General features: G+C 46.2%; 1 protein-coding gene across 1 annotated transcript in view; it reads right to left on the bottom strand.

The window, feature by feature from the left end:
• LOC144752164 (uncharacterized) overlaps positions 1-1,866 on the bottom strand; it is a 33,043-nt gene extending 31,177 nt beyond the window's left edge. The window contains exon 1 of the mRNA XM_078640091.1: positions 1,735-1,866. Within this exon, the coding sequence (XP_078496217.1) occupies positions 1,735-1,866 (132 nt within the window). The remainder of the gene's footprint in view (positions 1-1,734) is intronic.
• Between the last annotated feature and the right edge of the window lie 15,847 nt (positions 1,867-17,713).

The raw sequence follows: 17,713 nt of genomic DNA, 5'->3' as shown, positions 1-17,713 counted from the left end.
CCCTTATGTTTTATTAAACCTGCAAAACTCAAGATACCTCGAATCTTGACTCTTATTTATTGAGCTATCTGTTATTGTATATCTAGTCAAAAATAGAACAGGTATTTAATTATTTATTTACCACAGGGGTTCGGTACCCTTATTTGTTTTGTGTTATGAACTCAGTAGATTTTTTGTGTTGTTTTTTTTCACGAGTTTATTTTTCTTTTAGATTATTGAGAAGAGAAGGTAATGTAGTAAGCTGTCACTTTAGTTTATGTAATGTTGTTATTGGAATGTATCTTCTGGTGCTTGGTTACCTTAGAATGTCCTGTGGGCATTCTTGAGTTAATGTCTGTTAGAGCCAGTTGATTTCTACTCTGGCTCTCTTTCCATGTAACTAATTAAATCTACTCAAGACAACAATATTTGTTTGGATCAAATTACTACAGATTGCCATGCCAGGGTCGCAATCGATTAGATCTCCTCCCTTGTTTTTTTTTTTTTTTTGTGTAAGACCTTTATTGACACAAAGCAGAGTACACAGCATGAGCCTACAACCCTGGGGCCGGCTCGCTATTTCAATGCAATCAGTTAGTAGTTATCAAGCGTGTTACGAAGCAGAGCGTGTAAACTGTAGGTACTACTACCCTCAACATCTTATAGAGGACTCGTTGCTGACAAGTGACGTGAGTCTTACATTGTAACCTTTTATATAGAAATACAACATACCCCAACTTAAGACCTAACATCATCATTCCATACGACCTAGATATTCATACAATCATAGCTCCAGGGCCCACCCTGTGTGTGCCTTCATCCGATCTGTACCTGTGCACCAAACATCCCACCCATGAGATTGAAACAGAAGATGATCTAATCCTCCTCACTGTCCTGCAGTGAGGTAAGGTATTCTGTCAAAAAACACCATATATCCTTTGGTCTGGACCTCGCTGGCAATTGCTCCTCATATGTTTGTAGTCTGTCCCGGCAGATGGACATATCATGAAGCCATGTTTTCTTCGTCGGTACCTTTCGGCTGTGCCAACATTGCGCCACCTGTCTTTTTGCCAGCAATAAAGCAAGTGCACAAAACCTGCGTTTCAACGCTCGGAATTGAGGAACTATTCCCAGTAAACAGATCTTGGGTGTGCACTGTACCTCTTCCTCTAACATGACAGCTAGTGCGATAGTGACCTCCCCCCAGTACCCTGCCACCTTTTCGCAGTCCCAGGCCAGATGTGCAAAATCCGCCCCCTCCCTATTGCACCTCTTGCATCTGTCTTCCTCCTGTAGGCCAAACCTACGCAGTTTGGTCGGTGTGTAGTAGATCTGGTGAATAAATTTAAAATGTATGATTCTTAAGTTGCCGTTAGGCGTCAAAATCTGTGTTAACGCGCAAGTGCTATTCCATTCCTCATCTGTTAACGGATCTTCTAGTAGCGCATCCCACCGCCCCCTAGCCTTCTGAGTGTGTCCCGCCAGTTCCGATTGTGCAGCTGAGTATAATCTGGACACTAGATGGGAAAGATCAGTAGTAGTAATCAGTAGTTGTAGTGGTGTAAGGCAGTCTGGTTCTGTTGGGAATGTTGGGTAATGTTCCCTCAACGCTCTAGTCAACCTATAGTACGTGAAGCGGAACATGGGAGTCTGGTTTTGGATATAATTCAATTGGTCTAGGCCTACGAATGTTCCGGCTTGAAACACATCTCCTAGCTTGTCAATACCAGCTCTACTCAGCAAGGACATTCCAACCGTTTCACCAGTGACTGACAGCGCCTGGTGATGTTGCAAAGGCATGTCCGGTGCATATAGCGGGGTCTTGTGGGCCAGCTGTCCAAGCCTGTGCCACGCTCTGACCGTGGTGTCCACTGTGTTGATGTCCATTGCATGCAGTGGCGGCCTAGAGTGTGATACGATCGCAGCGAGGGGGATGGGATGAGCATCACCCTCTTCAACTGCCGTATGTGCAAGATATGGGACCTTGTGGTACCAATACGCCGCATACTGTGCCTGCGCGCAGAGGTAATAGAGAAGAAAATCAGGCACACTGAAGCCGCCCCTCGCGAATGGAAGCGTTAGAGTCTGCAAATCAACACAAGCCTGTTTGCCTGCCCATATCAAAGTCCGCACCATGGATTTTATGCGGCGGAAGATCTCACGTGTCGGCGTGATTGGAACGTTGTTAAACAGGTATAATAGTTTGGGTAATACGTTCATCTTGACGATTGCGATTCTGTCGGCTAGCGAGAGTGGCAATCGAATCCAACGTTGGATCTTATCTTCAAGCTTAGAGAGTACCACCCCATAGTTCGCTCGCAGGACCTCTTCCGGATCTCTGTGGAACATGACCCCTAAGTAGCGAATCGGTTCCTGTTGCCAGTCCAACGGGAAATCCACGTCGAAGGGCAAAGTGGTGTCAGTCAGAGGTATTATGGAGGATTTGGACCAATTAATCGCCAACCCCGAATGTCCGCCGAAGCGGATGTATTCTCTGAGCAGCGGGTTTAAATGGATTTCAGGGTCACAGACGTATAATAACATGTCGTCCGCGTAGAGTGATATGTGAAGTGGCCTGGCTGCAAATTGCAGTGCCGACTCTTTGTAGTTCTGGCGCACTATGCACGCAAGGGGCTCCAGCGCCAGCGCAAATAACAGAGGGGATAATGGGCAGCCCTGTCTAGTGCCACGCTCAATATCGAACGGGCCTGAGATATAGCCGTTGATCCTAACCCTAGCGCGTGGTTCTGTGTAGAGCAAGGTGACCCACTGTACAAACCGTTTAGGGAACCCCATTCGGTTCAGAACGATGAGCATATACCGCCATTCAATGGAATCAAACGCTTTTGCGGCGTCAAGCATGACAGCCGCAGCCTTAACCGAAGGTTGAAGGTAATGTGAAAGAGCAAACAAAGATCTAGTGTTATGTGATGTGGATCTAGTGGGTACAAATCCCAATTGATCCGGAAGGACCAGACGGGTCACCAAGGGGGACAGTCGACCCGCTATCAGTTTTGCGAGGATTTTTGAGTCCACGTTAATCAGGGATAGAGGTCTATAGGAATCACATTCCTCCGGATCTTTGGATGGCTTTAGAAGAGCAATGATCATGGCTTCTCACAGAGTGGGGGGGAGTAACGATTTCTTGAAGGCAGCGCCATACATGTCCACTAAATAGGGAGCGATAATATCCGCAAACTGTATGTAAAATTCAGAGGTGTACCCGTCAGGGCCCGGCGCCTTCCGAAGTGATCACTTCTGTCACCTCCTCCACTGTGATGGGCCTAGCCAGGTATTCCCTATGCGCATCCGATAGCCAGCCAATCGCCACATCGTGTAAATAGTCATACGTGTCCTCCGCCGGGGCTGTGGGTTGCGACTGATATAGCGTGCCAAAGGTGTCAACAAAGCATTTCAAGATATCTTCAGAGTGCGTTTGTGGTACACCTTCCTTAGAGTTTATTCTGAGTATCGCTGTGTGTCCCCATCCCTCACAAATTTTACGCGCCAGTACACCCCCTGGCCTACCTCCCTCCCCGAAGGCTCTAGCCACTTGTGGGCGATCTAAGTACTTTATCTCGGACTCCAAAAAGTCCGCATGCTCCGTATTCAATGCACGCAAGCCTGGTAAATGGGAAATATCCTGTGTCGTCTCATACAACAATTCCAAGTCCCTCATTTGCTTCTCACAGCGACGAATTTGGCCCCTGATATCCCTGAGTATCCCTATGGTGGTGCTTAAGCAGACTCCCCTGATCGTAGCTTTGAATGCCTCCCAGAGAAGGCACGGGTCTTCCGTTGTTTGCGCATTATTAGCAAAGTAGTCTTTGATAGCCTTTTGTATCGTGTCAACATAGACTGTGTCTGATAGGGCACGGGCATTGAAACGCCACTGGAAGGGGGGGGGTGTAACGTGGCAGCTCCACCTGTAGCATGACAGGGTTGTGGTCTGATAGTGTGCGGGGCAGCACCTGTAACTTACGAACCCACAGAGCCATGTCCCTAGAACCTAGCCAGTAATCTAGCCTGGACCAACTATTGTGAGACGCTGTGATGTGTGTAGCGCCTGGCAAATCAGTGTGTTGCAACCTCCAGAGATCCGCTAAGGCCAGATCCTCCATCATGTGACCCACCATTTGTCGCGATTGCTTGTGCTGTTCTAGCGAGTGAGAGGAGCGGTCTAGCCCATCCTGCAATGTGACGTTCCAGTCCCCCCCGCAGAGTATGTGTGCGCTAGCATGTGTTTGTAAGTGTCCCCATATTTCCCGGAAGAATTCGGGAGCATCCGTGTTTGGTCCATAGACGTTCAAGAGTGTCACTCGTTGGCCCCTCAGTGTACCTGTCACCAACACGTATCTGCCAGCGGGATCATGCATAACGTGCCGCTCCTCAAAGTTGACCCCTTTCCTGATCAAGATAATCACCCCGCGGGAGTAGGAAGAATAAGAGGCCCTATATACTGACTCAGCCCACCTCTCACCCAAATGTGCGTGAGTGTGTGGTGCGAGGTGCGATTCCTGTATGAACGCTACATCTATGTTCCATCTGTTAAGACTAGCAAAAACCTGCCTGACCTTCTGAGGTCTAGAGAACCCCCTTATGTTCCAAGTAAGAACGTTCAAGCATAATCTGCCCTCCTCCCTAGAACCCATTGACATCTGCGAATGCAATATACTCCATCCCTGTATATACCAATCCTGCATGTGGTGCCCCTCCGCTCTCAGTGTAAAGAACAATCACAACAATGACAGCACAGTCCGGTGTAGAACCTAAGAAGCAATATATTTGCAATGTTGTCGGTCTTTGTAAACTTGCAATCATCCCCCCTCCCCTAATCTCACCCACTCCAGCAACCCCAACCTGCCGAAGCCATATCCCCTCAGAGCACAATTCCCCCAAACATTTAACCATCAACACAGTGCCCATACTGAGAACACTTAGTGGGTAATACCCTTACGGAGGTCCGCTAGGAGCACAACTCTACACCCGGTGGTCGGGTTCCGGCGATACAGTAACAACTGTATATATGCATAATACATGTGACCAATTACACGCCCCCCCTCCACTTCTCCAGTACCTCGGCAATGTTATACAAGTAATAGCAGTGCCATAGGGGCATCACAGCAACAACCCGACACCATCCGATGTCAGTGGCCGGCAACAACCTCATCACGCCCCTCGTACCTGTCGCCACCTGTATTAAGTGCGACGCAGCCAGTGTGTAGTTCCGTCTACACACATGCAAATGGGCTGACGACAGCTGGAGTCTGTACCACAAGTCAGTGTACCTCATTATGTGAGAGTCACCGCGCTCTGGTGGCTCACGAGTGGAAGAAGTCCTTGCTACTGCAAGGGGTGGGAGCCTGTCAGCCGCCTCAGGCATCAGTTACTGCAGCAGCCAGTCTCGGCTTCGTGAACAAATGTACTGTGGGGCGGATAATTTAGCATGGGCCAGCTACAGGGAAATGCAAAAATCAAGAGAAAAACAGAATTGTATTGTAGCCCCCACCGTTTCAATGGACGGCAGCCTCAACGACATACTGCGAGTGTCTTAAAGCGACATTAACCACCCCCAGGATTACGGCCCCGGACGGAGCCGTCCATTACAGCCAACAGTGGCCACGAGGCCATCCATGGCGCGAAACAGTACAACAAAACTCACCGCTGTATGACGAGAGACAACGTCAATGGTTTTAGTCCGAGTCTCTGTGCTGGTCATTTTGCGAGTCCTCTCTCGACTCACGCTGTGCCCTTTTCACAAAGTCCTGGGCTGCCTTGGGCGTTGCCAGCACGATTGCTTTCCCCTTCCACACCACTCGAAGCCGCGCTGGATATAACATGGAGTAGACAATGTTCAAATCACGCAACTTGGCCTTCACGGAGGAGTATTCCTTACTTGCCTGTTGAACTGCAACCGTGTGATCTGGGTAGAACTCCAGGGAGTTGCCTTGATGGTTGATTTTGCCCTTTTCCCGCGCAAGCCGGAGGATCGTGTCTCTGTCCCGGTAGTTGAGAATTCTCGCCACAATAGGCCGAGGTGTGGCGCCAGGCGGCGGCTTGGGGGCTAGCGATCTATGGGCACGCTCCACTATGAAGACCGATGATAGGGCCTCCGCGCCAAAGAGATCTTTACACAGATTTTCGACAAATTGCTCCATCCGCCCAGCGTTGGTCGTCTCCGGCAGGCCCGCTATTCTAACGTTATTGCGCCTCGAGCGCGCTTCCAAATCCTCCTCCTTCGCTTTGATCACCTCCAAGAGACGTTCCATTCCTGTGCATTTCGTGGTGGAGGTCCGCGCTTCATCTTCAACTGCGGAGATCCTGGTCTCCGCCTCATCCAGACGTTCGCCATGCTTCTCCTGACGGGCGGCCATACCATCCATCCTGCATGTGAGGTTGTCAAGCTTACCATTGATGTCTTGCAGATTTGATTGGATCGCCAACAGTATCTACTCCATGTTGGTACTGGGTAGTGGTTCGGCCGCGCCGCCATCCTCCACCGTCCCATCCACCAGCCTCGCCGTCTTTTTGGTGTCGAAGGAGATCTTTGGCTGTTGTTTATCAGGTTTCCCCATGTTGGTGGAGGGGGAAGACGCCTTCCTGAGTACGGGCCCAGATGCCCTCGTGGCTCTTACCGCTGCCGCCGTGATGCCCCGGTACAGATAGTAAGCAGTCTTGCGTGATACTGTCCTTTCGTCTAGGCGCTCCTCATCAGACAGCGCGATTCTCAAGGGGGGGACATAGTCGGTGCCATCCCACCCCAGTCCGCTGTGACGCTGTCAACGATCGCCTGCACCTCTGTCTGGGGCCCCGCAGTATGCAGCAGGATGCGGGATCGCCTCTCACTGTGTGTGACCCTCCGACGTTGGAGCGCGCAGTCTGTCCGGCCGGACTCGCGCCAAAGCGGCAGTGCAGGCGGCGACCGTAACTCTGGCCAGGGCAGTCAGCACTTGTGTGTGTACCGCGGTCCGCAGTTAGACGGTGATCCCCCTTGAGCCCCCAGTCCAGTTCAGCAGTGTCTGCGTGTTTTGGCGCGAAGGCGGCTATCTCGGCACTCCGGAGTCTCTCGCCGCCATATTGTCAGGCACTCGGGTCCAGGCGCCTGCACAGCCCTTTGGTCGTAGACGGGGGTGAAGGGCAAAGCCATACATACACACGGTCCCTGGGCGCCGATCCTCACCCCCGTGTGCCGAAGTTAGTTCAAGAGGCCGATTTTAAGCCGAGGCACCTCGCATGTCAGGGGTCCGCAGCTTGATGGCGGCCATATTGTCAGGCAAGCGATCGCCCTCCACATCAGACACGGCCAAAAGTTAATGTTACCGGAGTGTTGGTTGAGATACACCTCTACCGCCGACGCACCTCATCTTCCCCCGGTGTTTGATGGTCTCGGAGAGTGGATTAGTGGGGTGAGGGCGGCATCCGATCACTTAGATGGTGATCGCCCGGCGGAGCTGTGGTTCAGGCAGCCATTCTGCTGTGCGCCCCCTAGCGCCTCCAGATCTCCTCCCTTGTTCTCTCCCTTGTACACAAATGAAGGGTGCTCAGGATCGGACAGACGTTTCAGAGAATCTTTTGCTCTTACCAGTTCCCTGCATTGAGCCCTCAGAACCAACACAAAATAGATGGCTGAGCTGGAGGCTCTTCATCATGCTCCAATAACATAATCTGTACATCACCTTTAAATCATTTCTGTCAGCTATTCAAGCGCATCCAACACCATCAGGTCAATGCCTACTTCATCTACATGCAGTCTGCAGCCAAGCCAGAATAAACCGTTTTTCATTCCATTAAAAAGCAGGAATTCTAAATCTCCTAAAGATACAGCAATTCCCCTCTCTTGGATTCCATCAATCCCCAATGGCTCAGGAGTGGACCCTCACCTTGACAGAGCAGGGTGAGATGTGTCCTGCAGTTGTAACTATAACTGTAACCCAGGATCAGCAGAAAGCCTGCACCAGCAGTCCTCAGGCTCGTCCCTTACACCGTCTCCACAGTGACCTACACTCACAAGGGTTCCTGGTGATTCAATACAACCTTACATCAGGCCACAGGTTCCTCAGCCAGCTATTCTTTGGACATTTACCAAGGAAGAGGTGGTTGGCAACTGGCCGTTGGTGACAAGTTTTGGGCTATCTCCATCATGACATGCATGCTCAGTAGTTCGTTGGGGACCTGGCTGCGACTCCACATCAGGAAGCAAGTTTCCTGCTAGTGATTAAATGATTCAGTAGCCTTTTTTCCAGACTGGTGGATCATCTGGGCCATCTTACTGCACTGGTCGGGTGGTTCAATCCTGGCACCATGTATTGGATCAGCACTATAATCCAAGGACCTTATTATCAAGGCAAACCCAAAAATGTGATTTATCAAGGCACGCAAGGCTACTTTGCATGGCCCTGCATGGCTTGATAAATCAGGGGTAATACAATGTAGCACATATTGCTGCATTGGTGGTAGAAACTAATGCTTTGCTTTCTCAACAAGGAGAAAGCGACTCTGAGCACAACGTAGAGGACCAATTGGTCTAATTCCATCAATCAAAATGTAAATCGCCAGGTAGAAAATACCAAAAAAGTTCATCCAAAGTTCAGGTTTTTATTCAACCAAAGGTTTAAAGGTGTTGAATCATCGATCAAAGTAAAACATTATCAATAACGTGTATCCTTCATTGGAAACAGTTTTTAACGATGATCACACATCCCGATGCAGCCCTTCCTCAGGGGATTACTCTACAAAACAATCCAAATAAAAACTATTCAAATACATGTCTGTATAATATCACGCAAATACATAGTAGAGGGTGCTCAAAGAATAATGCCAGAAAGAAAGATGCTGAGGTGAAAAAATGACCAACAACCAAAACTTCAACCGAAGTAACAACACCCAAAGCAGTGTGCATATGGTAATCGTGCAACATATGAAAAGCGGAAAGCATAATCACCGATATAAACGTGCGGTACTCAGAAGAAATGGGAAGAGTAACTATGTGCCGGGAAAGTGCAAAAATACGTGTAGCGTTGGATACGTGCACTTGTTACAGTGAAGGTTAAGAGAAATCAATAACACCGGTTCACAAAAGCTGCATGCTATATTAAAAGTCTGGTGTAGTCCCAAATCAGGTACTTACAAACGAGCACAGTGGTTCGAATTCCGTGGGGAACCGCAGAGGAAAAGGTCAGTCGGAAGAGCCGCTGATCCACAGATTAATAGCGTGAGGGTGAAGGCGAAATGAAAAGAGGACTAGCAATAAGGATAGAAACAGACGGTCAAGAGGAGGCAGAAAAACATGCCGCCATGATGAAACAGGATAGAAACCACATGGAAAGAAGGAAATATAGATTCAGATAGAAAGAAAAATAAGAAAAACATAAATAAAATAAACGAAAATAAAGAATGAAGGCCACCAGTGACTGCACAGAGAATATCTATTACAGATAGCATAGATATTCCATCCGGTCATTGAGCCCATGGGGCACCATGGTGGACATGAATCGGATCTAATAGTTCTCTCTTTTTAAGAGGGTGTTCTTATTGTTCAGGGTAACCTTTACTTGTTCCAATATTTGAAATTTCAATTGCGCCACACTGTGTCTGTTGTCGTTGAAATGGGTAGCCACACTGGATTTCTGGTTGTGAGTACGAATATTACTTTTATGTTCAAGAATTCTAACACAAATCTTTCTCTCAGTGTGTCCAATGTAACATTTGCCACACAGGCATTTCAACATGTATATAACATTACTGCTGTTGCAGGTGGCGTTAACATGCAGTTTAATCGTGTGTCCTTTCATGGGATGGTTAGTCGTGTTGCCCAGGATGCAATTGTTGCAATTACTGCAGTTGTAGCAGGGTTTGAGTCCCGTGTAGGATAGGGGGGTGGTAGTTGTGCTAGGTTGACTTAGGATTTCTTTCACATTTCTGCCTCGAGTGAATGCAAACATGGGAGGTTGATTGAACAAACCTTGAAAATCAGGTTCCATGGAGAGAATGGGCCAATGCTTACGAATGATGTGTTGAAAGTTGTTGGATATCTTCGAGTATTTGGAGACCACAACCATGCGGTCAGTATGTTTCTTCAGTTTAGGTTTAAGGAGTTCAATCCTATCAATCTTTTCAGTTCTTTCAACTGCCAAATCCAGGATAGGGGTAGGATACCCCCGAGCCTTAAGTCTCTCCAAGGTGATTTTCATTTGCTTCTTGCTTTCCTGTTCATTAGAAACAATGCGTTTCACACGTAGAAGTTGAGCGTAAGGTAGGTTGTTCTTCAGACCTATACGTTGAAAACTTTGGTAATGTAGTGTGGAATTCCTGTCAGTGGGTTTCCGGAAGATTGTAGTGAACCACTCATCTGGTTCTCTGTGAATCTCCACGTCCAGGTAATGGACACATCTGTCACTATGTTCCCAGGTAAATTGGATTCTCTCGTTAAAGGTGTTCCATGATTCTAGAAAGTTAACAAGGGTGTCAACTGAACCACTCCACAACAAAAACACATCGTCTATGTATCGGAGATACAGTTTACCATGTTGTAGCCAGATATTTTGACACAGAATGTAGGACTCCTCGAATAGTTTCATATAAATGTTAGCGTAGCAAGGAGCTGCCGAATTTCCCATGGCAGTGCCATTCAATTGTAGTATCCATTTGTCCAATACAGTGAAGTAACTATGGTACAGTGTGAACATGGTGAGTTGCATTAGAAAAACTTTAAGATCCGGGTCTAAGTCAGATGCAGCCAACACTTGTTCAATCGCTTCAATTCCTCCGTCGTGGGGAATGGAGGTATAAAGTGAACATACGTCCACTGTACACATGATGAGTTCAGTATGCTTAAGTTCATTCAAAATCACGCAACTCACCATGTTCACACTGTACCATAGTTACTTCACTGTATTGGACAAATGGATACTACAATTGAATGGCACTGCCATGGGAAATTCGGCAGCTCCTTGCAACGCTAACATTTATATGAAACTATTCGAGGAGTCCTACATTCTGTGTCAAAATAGCTGGCAGGACTCCCAGACTGTCCCCCAGCCGCTTAGGAGACACCGGGTCCAAAGGGGAGCCAGATTTTACTGAAAGACATATCCTGACTAGCTCCTCAGGAGGAGGAGTGGTGAAATTTGTGAGGAGCCCCAAGATCTCCATGCCATCTGATGTTACTTCAAGCTCAGTCCCCATGGAGAGAGGGTTGGGGAAGGTCGAGCAGATTTTCTCGACTTTGGTGGAGAAGTAGTTGGCGATGCGATCACATGTTTCGGTCGAACAACTCTTCGGGTCTACAGACGAGTCAATAGTAGTCAATGACTTATAGATACAGAAGAGCTCCTTAGCAGAGTTTTTAGCCCCTAGAATTTGCCCTGCATCAAAGTACATATATGTGGTGTTAGGTATAGTAAACAAATATGCACCTACCTTTTCGATATTTTTGTTACAATATTTGTGTAGAGTGACATCTAAAACTTCATATTCTGGTACCAACGCGGACATAAAGCCTGCATGAGTTTTTGAATGAGGTAAGTCTCCCTGCTAGGGGTGGCCATCTTCTCACCCACAAAACAGTAGAAGCATTGGCCTAGTCAATAGGGCTCCGCTCTAAATGGCTACCTGTAGGCTTTACTATCTATAGGTATAGCCTGCACACCTGTTTTACTTTTTCCTTTTTGAGAAAAAGACGTTTATGAGAGTAATCTATCCTTCAGTGCTATCTTGGGTCCTGACCCAGCTCCTGTCAGGGTTAAAATTATCTACAAATCAATGTGTACAGATCTTGTCACATGTAACACGGTGCACTACTTACACCCATGTGTTGCAATGCTGTTTGAGTCAATTTTACTCACAAATTACATATTTAAAAAAATATTTTTTTAACCAATTTAACAATAGTTCATGAATCCATATATATGCATTGCAACGATGTGTTTCATGCTGTTAACAACCATAGAAACCATGTACATATCAACACTTTTTATATGTCATCTGTATTGTGCAACATTTTATTTTCCTCTAGACATAATGCATTTGACATGAAGTTTTGCTTCCTTCTTTGGCGTGTTCCCAATGCATTTAGGGAAAACCTACGCCAGGGGAACTCTGCAATAAACAATCGATACATAAGTTTTACCATATTATCTACAATAAATCAATAGAAGGGTTTAGGCACTTCTCAGCTATGTACCCCTCACCAAAAAATTGCTGCATGCTTAACATTCATGTTGGTACATCTAGGTCAGTTCCACCACCATGTGTGATGTTTTTGTATCAAAAAAGTTTTTTAAAGTTATCCATTGTAATCTCTGTCCCGACCTCTTAATCATATTTATGTGCATACCATGTCACCAAAAGCGTATGTACCAGAGCGCACTGAAACCAGTTTCACCACCTTGCCCTGTGTGCCATCCGCAGATAGAAAATCACATACCCGGAAAGAAATCAACCTCAATGATCTGTACTGTGGAAATGATCAAATAAGACCGATATGGATGTTAGTCTACAATCTCATCCCTCATTCCGAGAGAAAAACGTCAAGCATAATTTAATCTGCCCAGACACTTACTTCACAAGTACTGCCACAATGTAGATGATGCATTATGCCCGTCTAAACAAAGATTTTAGGATATGCTATTCGTGCTGCCTGAAAGAGTACATGTGCATAATCAGTGATCTCGCCAAGAAAATCGCTCCATCCCTCCAGTGTAAACGAGTGCTAATCTTCAACTTGCTTCACTTAGTCTGGCCGCTTTCCTCTGGGTGCTCGTCTTTGCAAAGCCGCACGCGGTCTCCGCTATGCGGTTTGAATCTCCGATAGGCCTCTCTAAGTCATCACTATTCGAGAAGATGAAACTGATGTTTGTCACACAGTGTTCCGAATTGTAAAAGCACATTCCTAACAGCAAATGCCATTTCGAAAATAAACCTTATCAAGGTAGTACGCTTATTACAGAAGTGTCCTATGTGACTCAATTACCACTGTAAGGCCCCCTGTATTTAAACGTGTGCATTGATAAGCATTTACAAAAAAATACAGAATAAAATGAAAAAAATATTGTGGTGTGACTGTAATACTATGTGCATCTTACTGATACACCAACGACTATATTGTGCATGATCTTACCCTCCGAGCAGTCCCATGTCAACATATTCTCCGTCCTTGTCTGGTGACCACCATGTATGTATGACTATGCACAGAGATGTCAATGGAGCTTAAATGAGTAAGCTACCTTGTGTGTATAACCTGAGATAAGCATGTCAACCTGTACGGTTTGCCATTGCTTTTTGCGTATGGCATGTTAACGCATGTGTTGAAATGCATGCACATTCATGACCAACAATGCTAAAATGGGGTTCTATATGAAAGAAAATCCATTCCAAGATAGAAGCCTATGCGCTTGTGTAGTGACACATGGTTGAACTTTTTAGGTCTCGCCTAGGCAGTGCTTGTGATATCTCTTCGAGACATGCTGTTTTCAGGATAGTGTATAAAGCTCCATCAACTTTCCGCCCATCTTTTTAATTGGCTCCAGTCCCTGTCCTTTGTAAATGGTGGCCTTTCATTGGTCAATAGGCTTAGTAACCCCCCTTAGTACTGCCTTGTCTCTTCTTGTAACCTTACATGAGAACACCCCCTGATACATGTGTTGTTACTCCCTAGTTTTTAATTAGAGCCTCTGAACACACACTATTTTCTTAAAGGGTTTCAGGCAAGACACACTGTTGGTCCTAAGAAAGGCTGGCATTGGTTACTTTACTAAATATCATATCTAACAATTATATGAGACCTTCTATAAATTTCCCTTCATCAGCTCCACACAGAGTACAACCTAATCTTGAATTATTATAATAATTCTTTTGACACAATTTAAAGCTACTAATTGTATATATTTGTTTATTTTATTTATTTGAAAGGTTTTATATAGTGCTGGCTAGATCTGTGGATATCAGAGCGCTCTACAAGGGCAAAGGCAGGATTAAATGAGTTGTTCAAGGGCACAGTATAACAGTGATAAAAAACAACACTCCAGTTCAATGTGCAAAGACAAGAATTACAGAAAAAGTTCTAGGGTACAATATAACTATAAGTAAAATACAAACACTCCAATTGAAGACTAATAAATAGATATACAGCTAAAACAGATACATTTATATATACAGTGGCTGCAGTGGGAACAGGATTCTGGGCAGAGCTGTAAGTGAGGCAGGAATTTGGGACGGATATGCGGGAGGAAACCATGATTGGGGTAGAAAGGGGGATTGGTCAACAGGGTGGGGTGTTGAGAGGAAGGAGGGAAGGGGACGAGGAGTATGAGGGTGGAGGGAGGGGGGTTGAGGGTACAAGGGGGAGGGAGAGGGGTGGAGAAGAGATAGGGGAGAGAGAAGGGGAGGCGGGTGGGGACAGAGAAGGTACGTAGTCTGAATTAGGGGACCCAGTATTTGCAGAGGAGGTGTAGTTTAAGGTCTTTTTTGAAGTCAAGGTAGGAAGGGTTGCAAAGCAGTTCCTTTGGGAGGGCATTCCAGACAATGGGTGCGTTTCCAGAGAAGGCGCGAGATTGAGTGGTTCTCTTTTTGAATAAGGTGGGAGCTAGGAGGAAAGTATTAGTGCTCCTCATCGTTCTGTATTCACCCGCTTTTTTTAGTTTATTTTTGAAGTACATCGGGGCATTGTGGTGCAGGGCTTCATGTTTGATGCTTGCTGTCTTGTAGGAGGATCTACTTTCAACGGGTAGCTAATTAAGAGCCTTCAGGGCTGGGAGATGTGAACAAAATGTTTAAAGTAGGCCTGGGCATTAAATTTCGTTACGCTTGCGGAAATTGCGATAATTTGACATTTTCGCGTTCCGCAGAGATAGCCAAAATGTCAAAACTTTTGCAATCTGCCGTGACACAGAAGTTTTTTTTTGCTCGCGCTTTAAAAATATGTTCTCGCGAGAGCGGTAGCGTCCCTGCGTTTGCTGATGAGTTTTCCTATGTTGGATTGTTGGTAGCCGGTCGCGCGTGAGTTTGCGATAGTGAACACGTCATCCGAGACCCCGGACAGGGAATAAGCATTGCGAGCGAGCGGGACAAGTGAAAACAAGGTGGAGACCGCATGGGGCAAGTTGGCGAGACATTTTTCAACGGCATCACGCAGAAAATATCGCGAACAGGCAGGGAAAAAAAACTTCTGCGTCTTTGCGATATTTCAGCGTGTTTGCGGAGATTTTTGACATTTTCGCAAAAGTGAATTTGGCAAATTCCGCCCACCCCTAGTATAAAGTCAGTTAGGAGCCTGGCTGCAAGGTTGAGCACAGATCTCAGAGGGGCTAGGTGGATTTTGGGGGTTCCTGTGAGGATGGCATTACCATAGTCAATTTTAAAGAGTACCAGCGATTGGAGAACCCATTTGAAGTCTTCGGAATGGATGAAGGGTTTGATTTCCTTCAGGTGACGGAGAGTGAAGAGTGCTTCTTTAGTCGAATTTTTTTATGTGGTTGTTAAGGGTAAGATTTTCTCAACGGTAATACGTAGTGATTTCACTGAATTCGACTAAGAGAGCGAGCAGTTGAGAGCATTAAGGTCAGAGATCCAGGCTTAGCTGGGGAGTCGGTTGTTTTTAGGTGAGAAGAGGATGAGTTCAGTTTTCTTAGGATTAAATTTGAGATGATTGGAGTTGAACCAGTGTTGGATTTTGTTTAAGGTATGGTTAAGAGGAAGCACATCAGAGTGGGACCAAATCGTATAATAAAGTTGGGTGTCGTCAACATTATCGGTGGTAGTTGATTCCAGCTTGTTTCAGAATGTGGTTAAGAGGTTCCATAAAGAGGTTAAAGAGAGAGGGGGGGATAATAGAGCCTTGGAGGACGCCGTGAGTAGGCAGGATTCACCGTTGTCAAGTGGTTGTCATCGATTATGTTTAGCATGGCGGTTTCAGTGCTGCAGCCTTTTCTGAAGCCGAATTGCAAGGGGTCTAGCAGGTTGAAGTTGTTAATGTGTTTATATAATTGAAGCAAGGCACATTTTTCCAGGGCTTGGAGAGGAGTGGTAGGTTAGATATAGGGCGAAGGTTGTTCAGGTCATTCAGGTCTGCAGTGGGATTATTAGGGATAGGTGTGATTTGCCAGAGTTGAAGTGAGTCTGGGACGCAGCCTGTGGAGGAGATTGTGTTGATGATATTGGACCAGTACTTGGCAATAATGTGGTTGAGATTCTAGATAAGGCTATAGGGGAGTGGGTCTTTGGTGTGTGAGGACTGCTGAAGTTTGGTGATGACGTTAAATTCTTTGAGCTCTGTCATGGGGTGGAAGTTAGTCCAAGATGCATTGTTTTTCAGTTGCAGGGGGGAAGGATACATTTAGGAGGGGGAGTGGTGAGATGGAGCTTGGAGGGCTACAGAGTCAGAGTCGGGACGGGAGGATCATTTAGTTTGGAGTAAGTGACAGAAGAGAAATTGGCTAGGATCTCAGTTAGATGGAAGGAGAGATTGATTTTGGTGATTTTATCAGAGAAAAAGTTGGCAATTTCCTCACATTTATTAGTTGAGGCAGTAAGTTTAAGGGGGGCTATGGATGTTTGGTTGCAACAATGTTAAATAGTTCTCTGGGCCTGTTTTTGGCACGTTCGAGTTGTGTTCGGAAAAAGGTGGCCTTTTCCTTGAAGATCTGTTTTTTATAGGTAGATCTAGTGGTCCGGAAGCGGACAAGGTTGTCAAGGGAGGGGTGTTCTCGCCAAGATCTTTCAGACAGACTCAATGATCACCTTTCGTTGTGGAGGTCAGAGTTAAACCAAGTTTTGGATGGAATGCTTCTTTGCTTTTTTAGGTTGGGAGGGGCTCGGCGGTCCATGACCTCCCTGGCGGTCTTGGTGAAAATTTCAGTGAGTTCATTTGCGTCATGGGAGAGCGGGGTGAGGCAAAGTTGGGTTTGGAACTTAGACTCGAGTTCGCCAAGAAGGATTTGATTGAGGTTTCTGGTCCATTTCATGGATATGTGATTTTAATAGGGGGGAGGAGGGGAGTTGATTCGATCTTGAACAGGATGAGGTGATGGTCAGACCAGTCAATGGGAATGATGATGGAGACGGAAGCCAGGTCATTATTGGACATGATGGTATAGAGAGTGGCATCTTTGGAGTGAGTAGGCGAGTGGCAAAGTTGAACAAGGCCATTGATCTCAAGTAGATTGGTGAGATGGGTGACTGTGGGTTCAACAGCATTGCTCCAGTGGATGTTAAAGTCTCCTAGAAAGAGGTTTTTCGAGTTGGAGAGAGAGAATTGAGACAGAAGGTCGGATTTTTCCTCAGCAAAGGGAAGTGGGTCACCCCTAGGGTGGTAGTTGTTATGTAGGCGAATTTGGGGAGAACAATGTAGAGTGAGTTCAGCGGCAAGATATTCAAAGGTTAGGTGATCAGAGTTTTTTTTTAATATATTTTTTTTTATTCCTCATAAACCAATGATGGGTATTCTTAGATAGGGTATCTCCTCCTCTCCATATTGCGATGTACCGGCCTCAAGGATTCCATCCAAAGGATTCAGTCCAAAATAGGTGAGGAAAGAGAAAACCCCTCTAGGTTTAGCTGTTTGCTAGGTCCACTCCATACCCTTTAAGCTGGAAGACCCTTGGTTGGGTTGGAGACCAAGCGCCAACAGTACCCAGGTGAAATCATAGGAATACTCTCATCCGTTCTGCCAGGCCTCTAGGGCCGCCCAGATCTTAACAAGGCTAGAGCTATCACATGCTATATCCGATTCACTAATATA

This window comes from Lissotriton helveticus, chromosome 4_2 (genome assembly GCF_964261635.1).
Source record: "Lissotriton helveticus chromosome 4_2, aLisHel1.1, whole genome shotgun sequence".
Classification (NCBI taxonomy): domain Eukaryota; kingdom Metazoa; phylum Chordata; class Amphibia; order Caudata; family Salamandridae; genus Lissotriton; species Lissotriton helveticus.
Note: the sequence above shows the minus strand (reverse complement) of the source record. Positions and strands in the feature narration are given on the sequence as shown.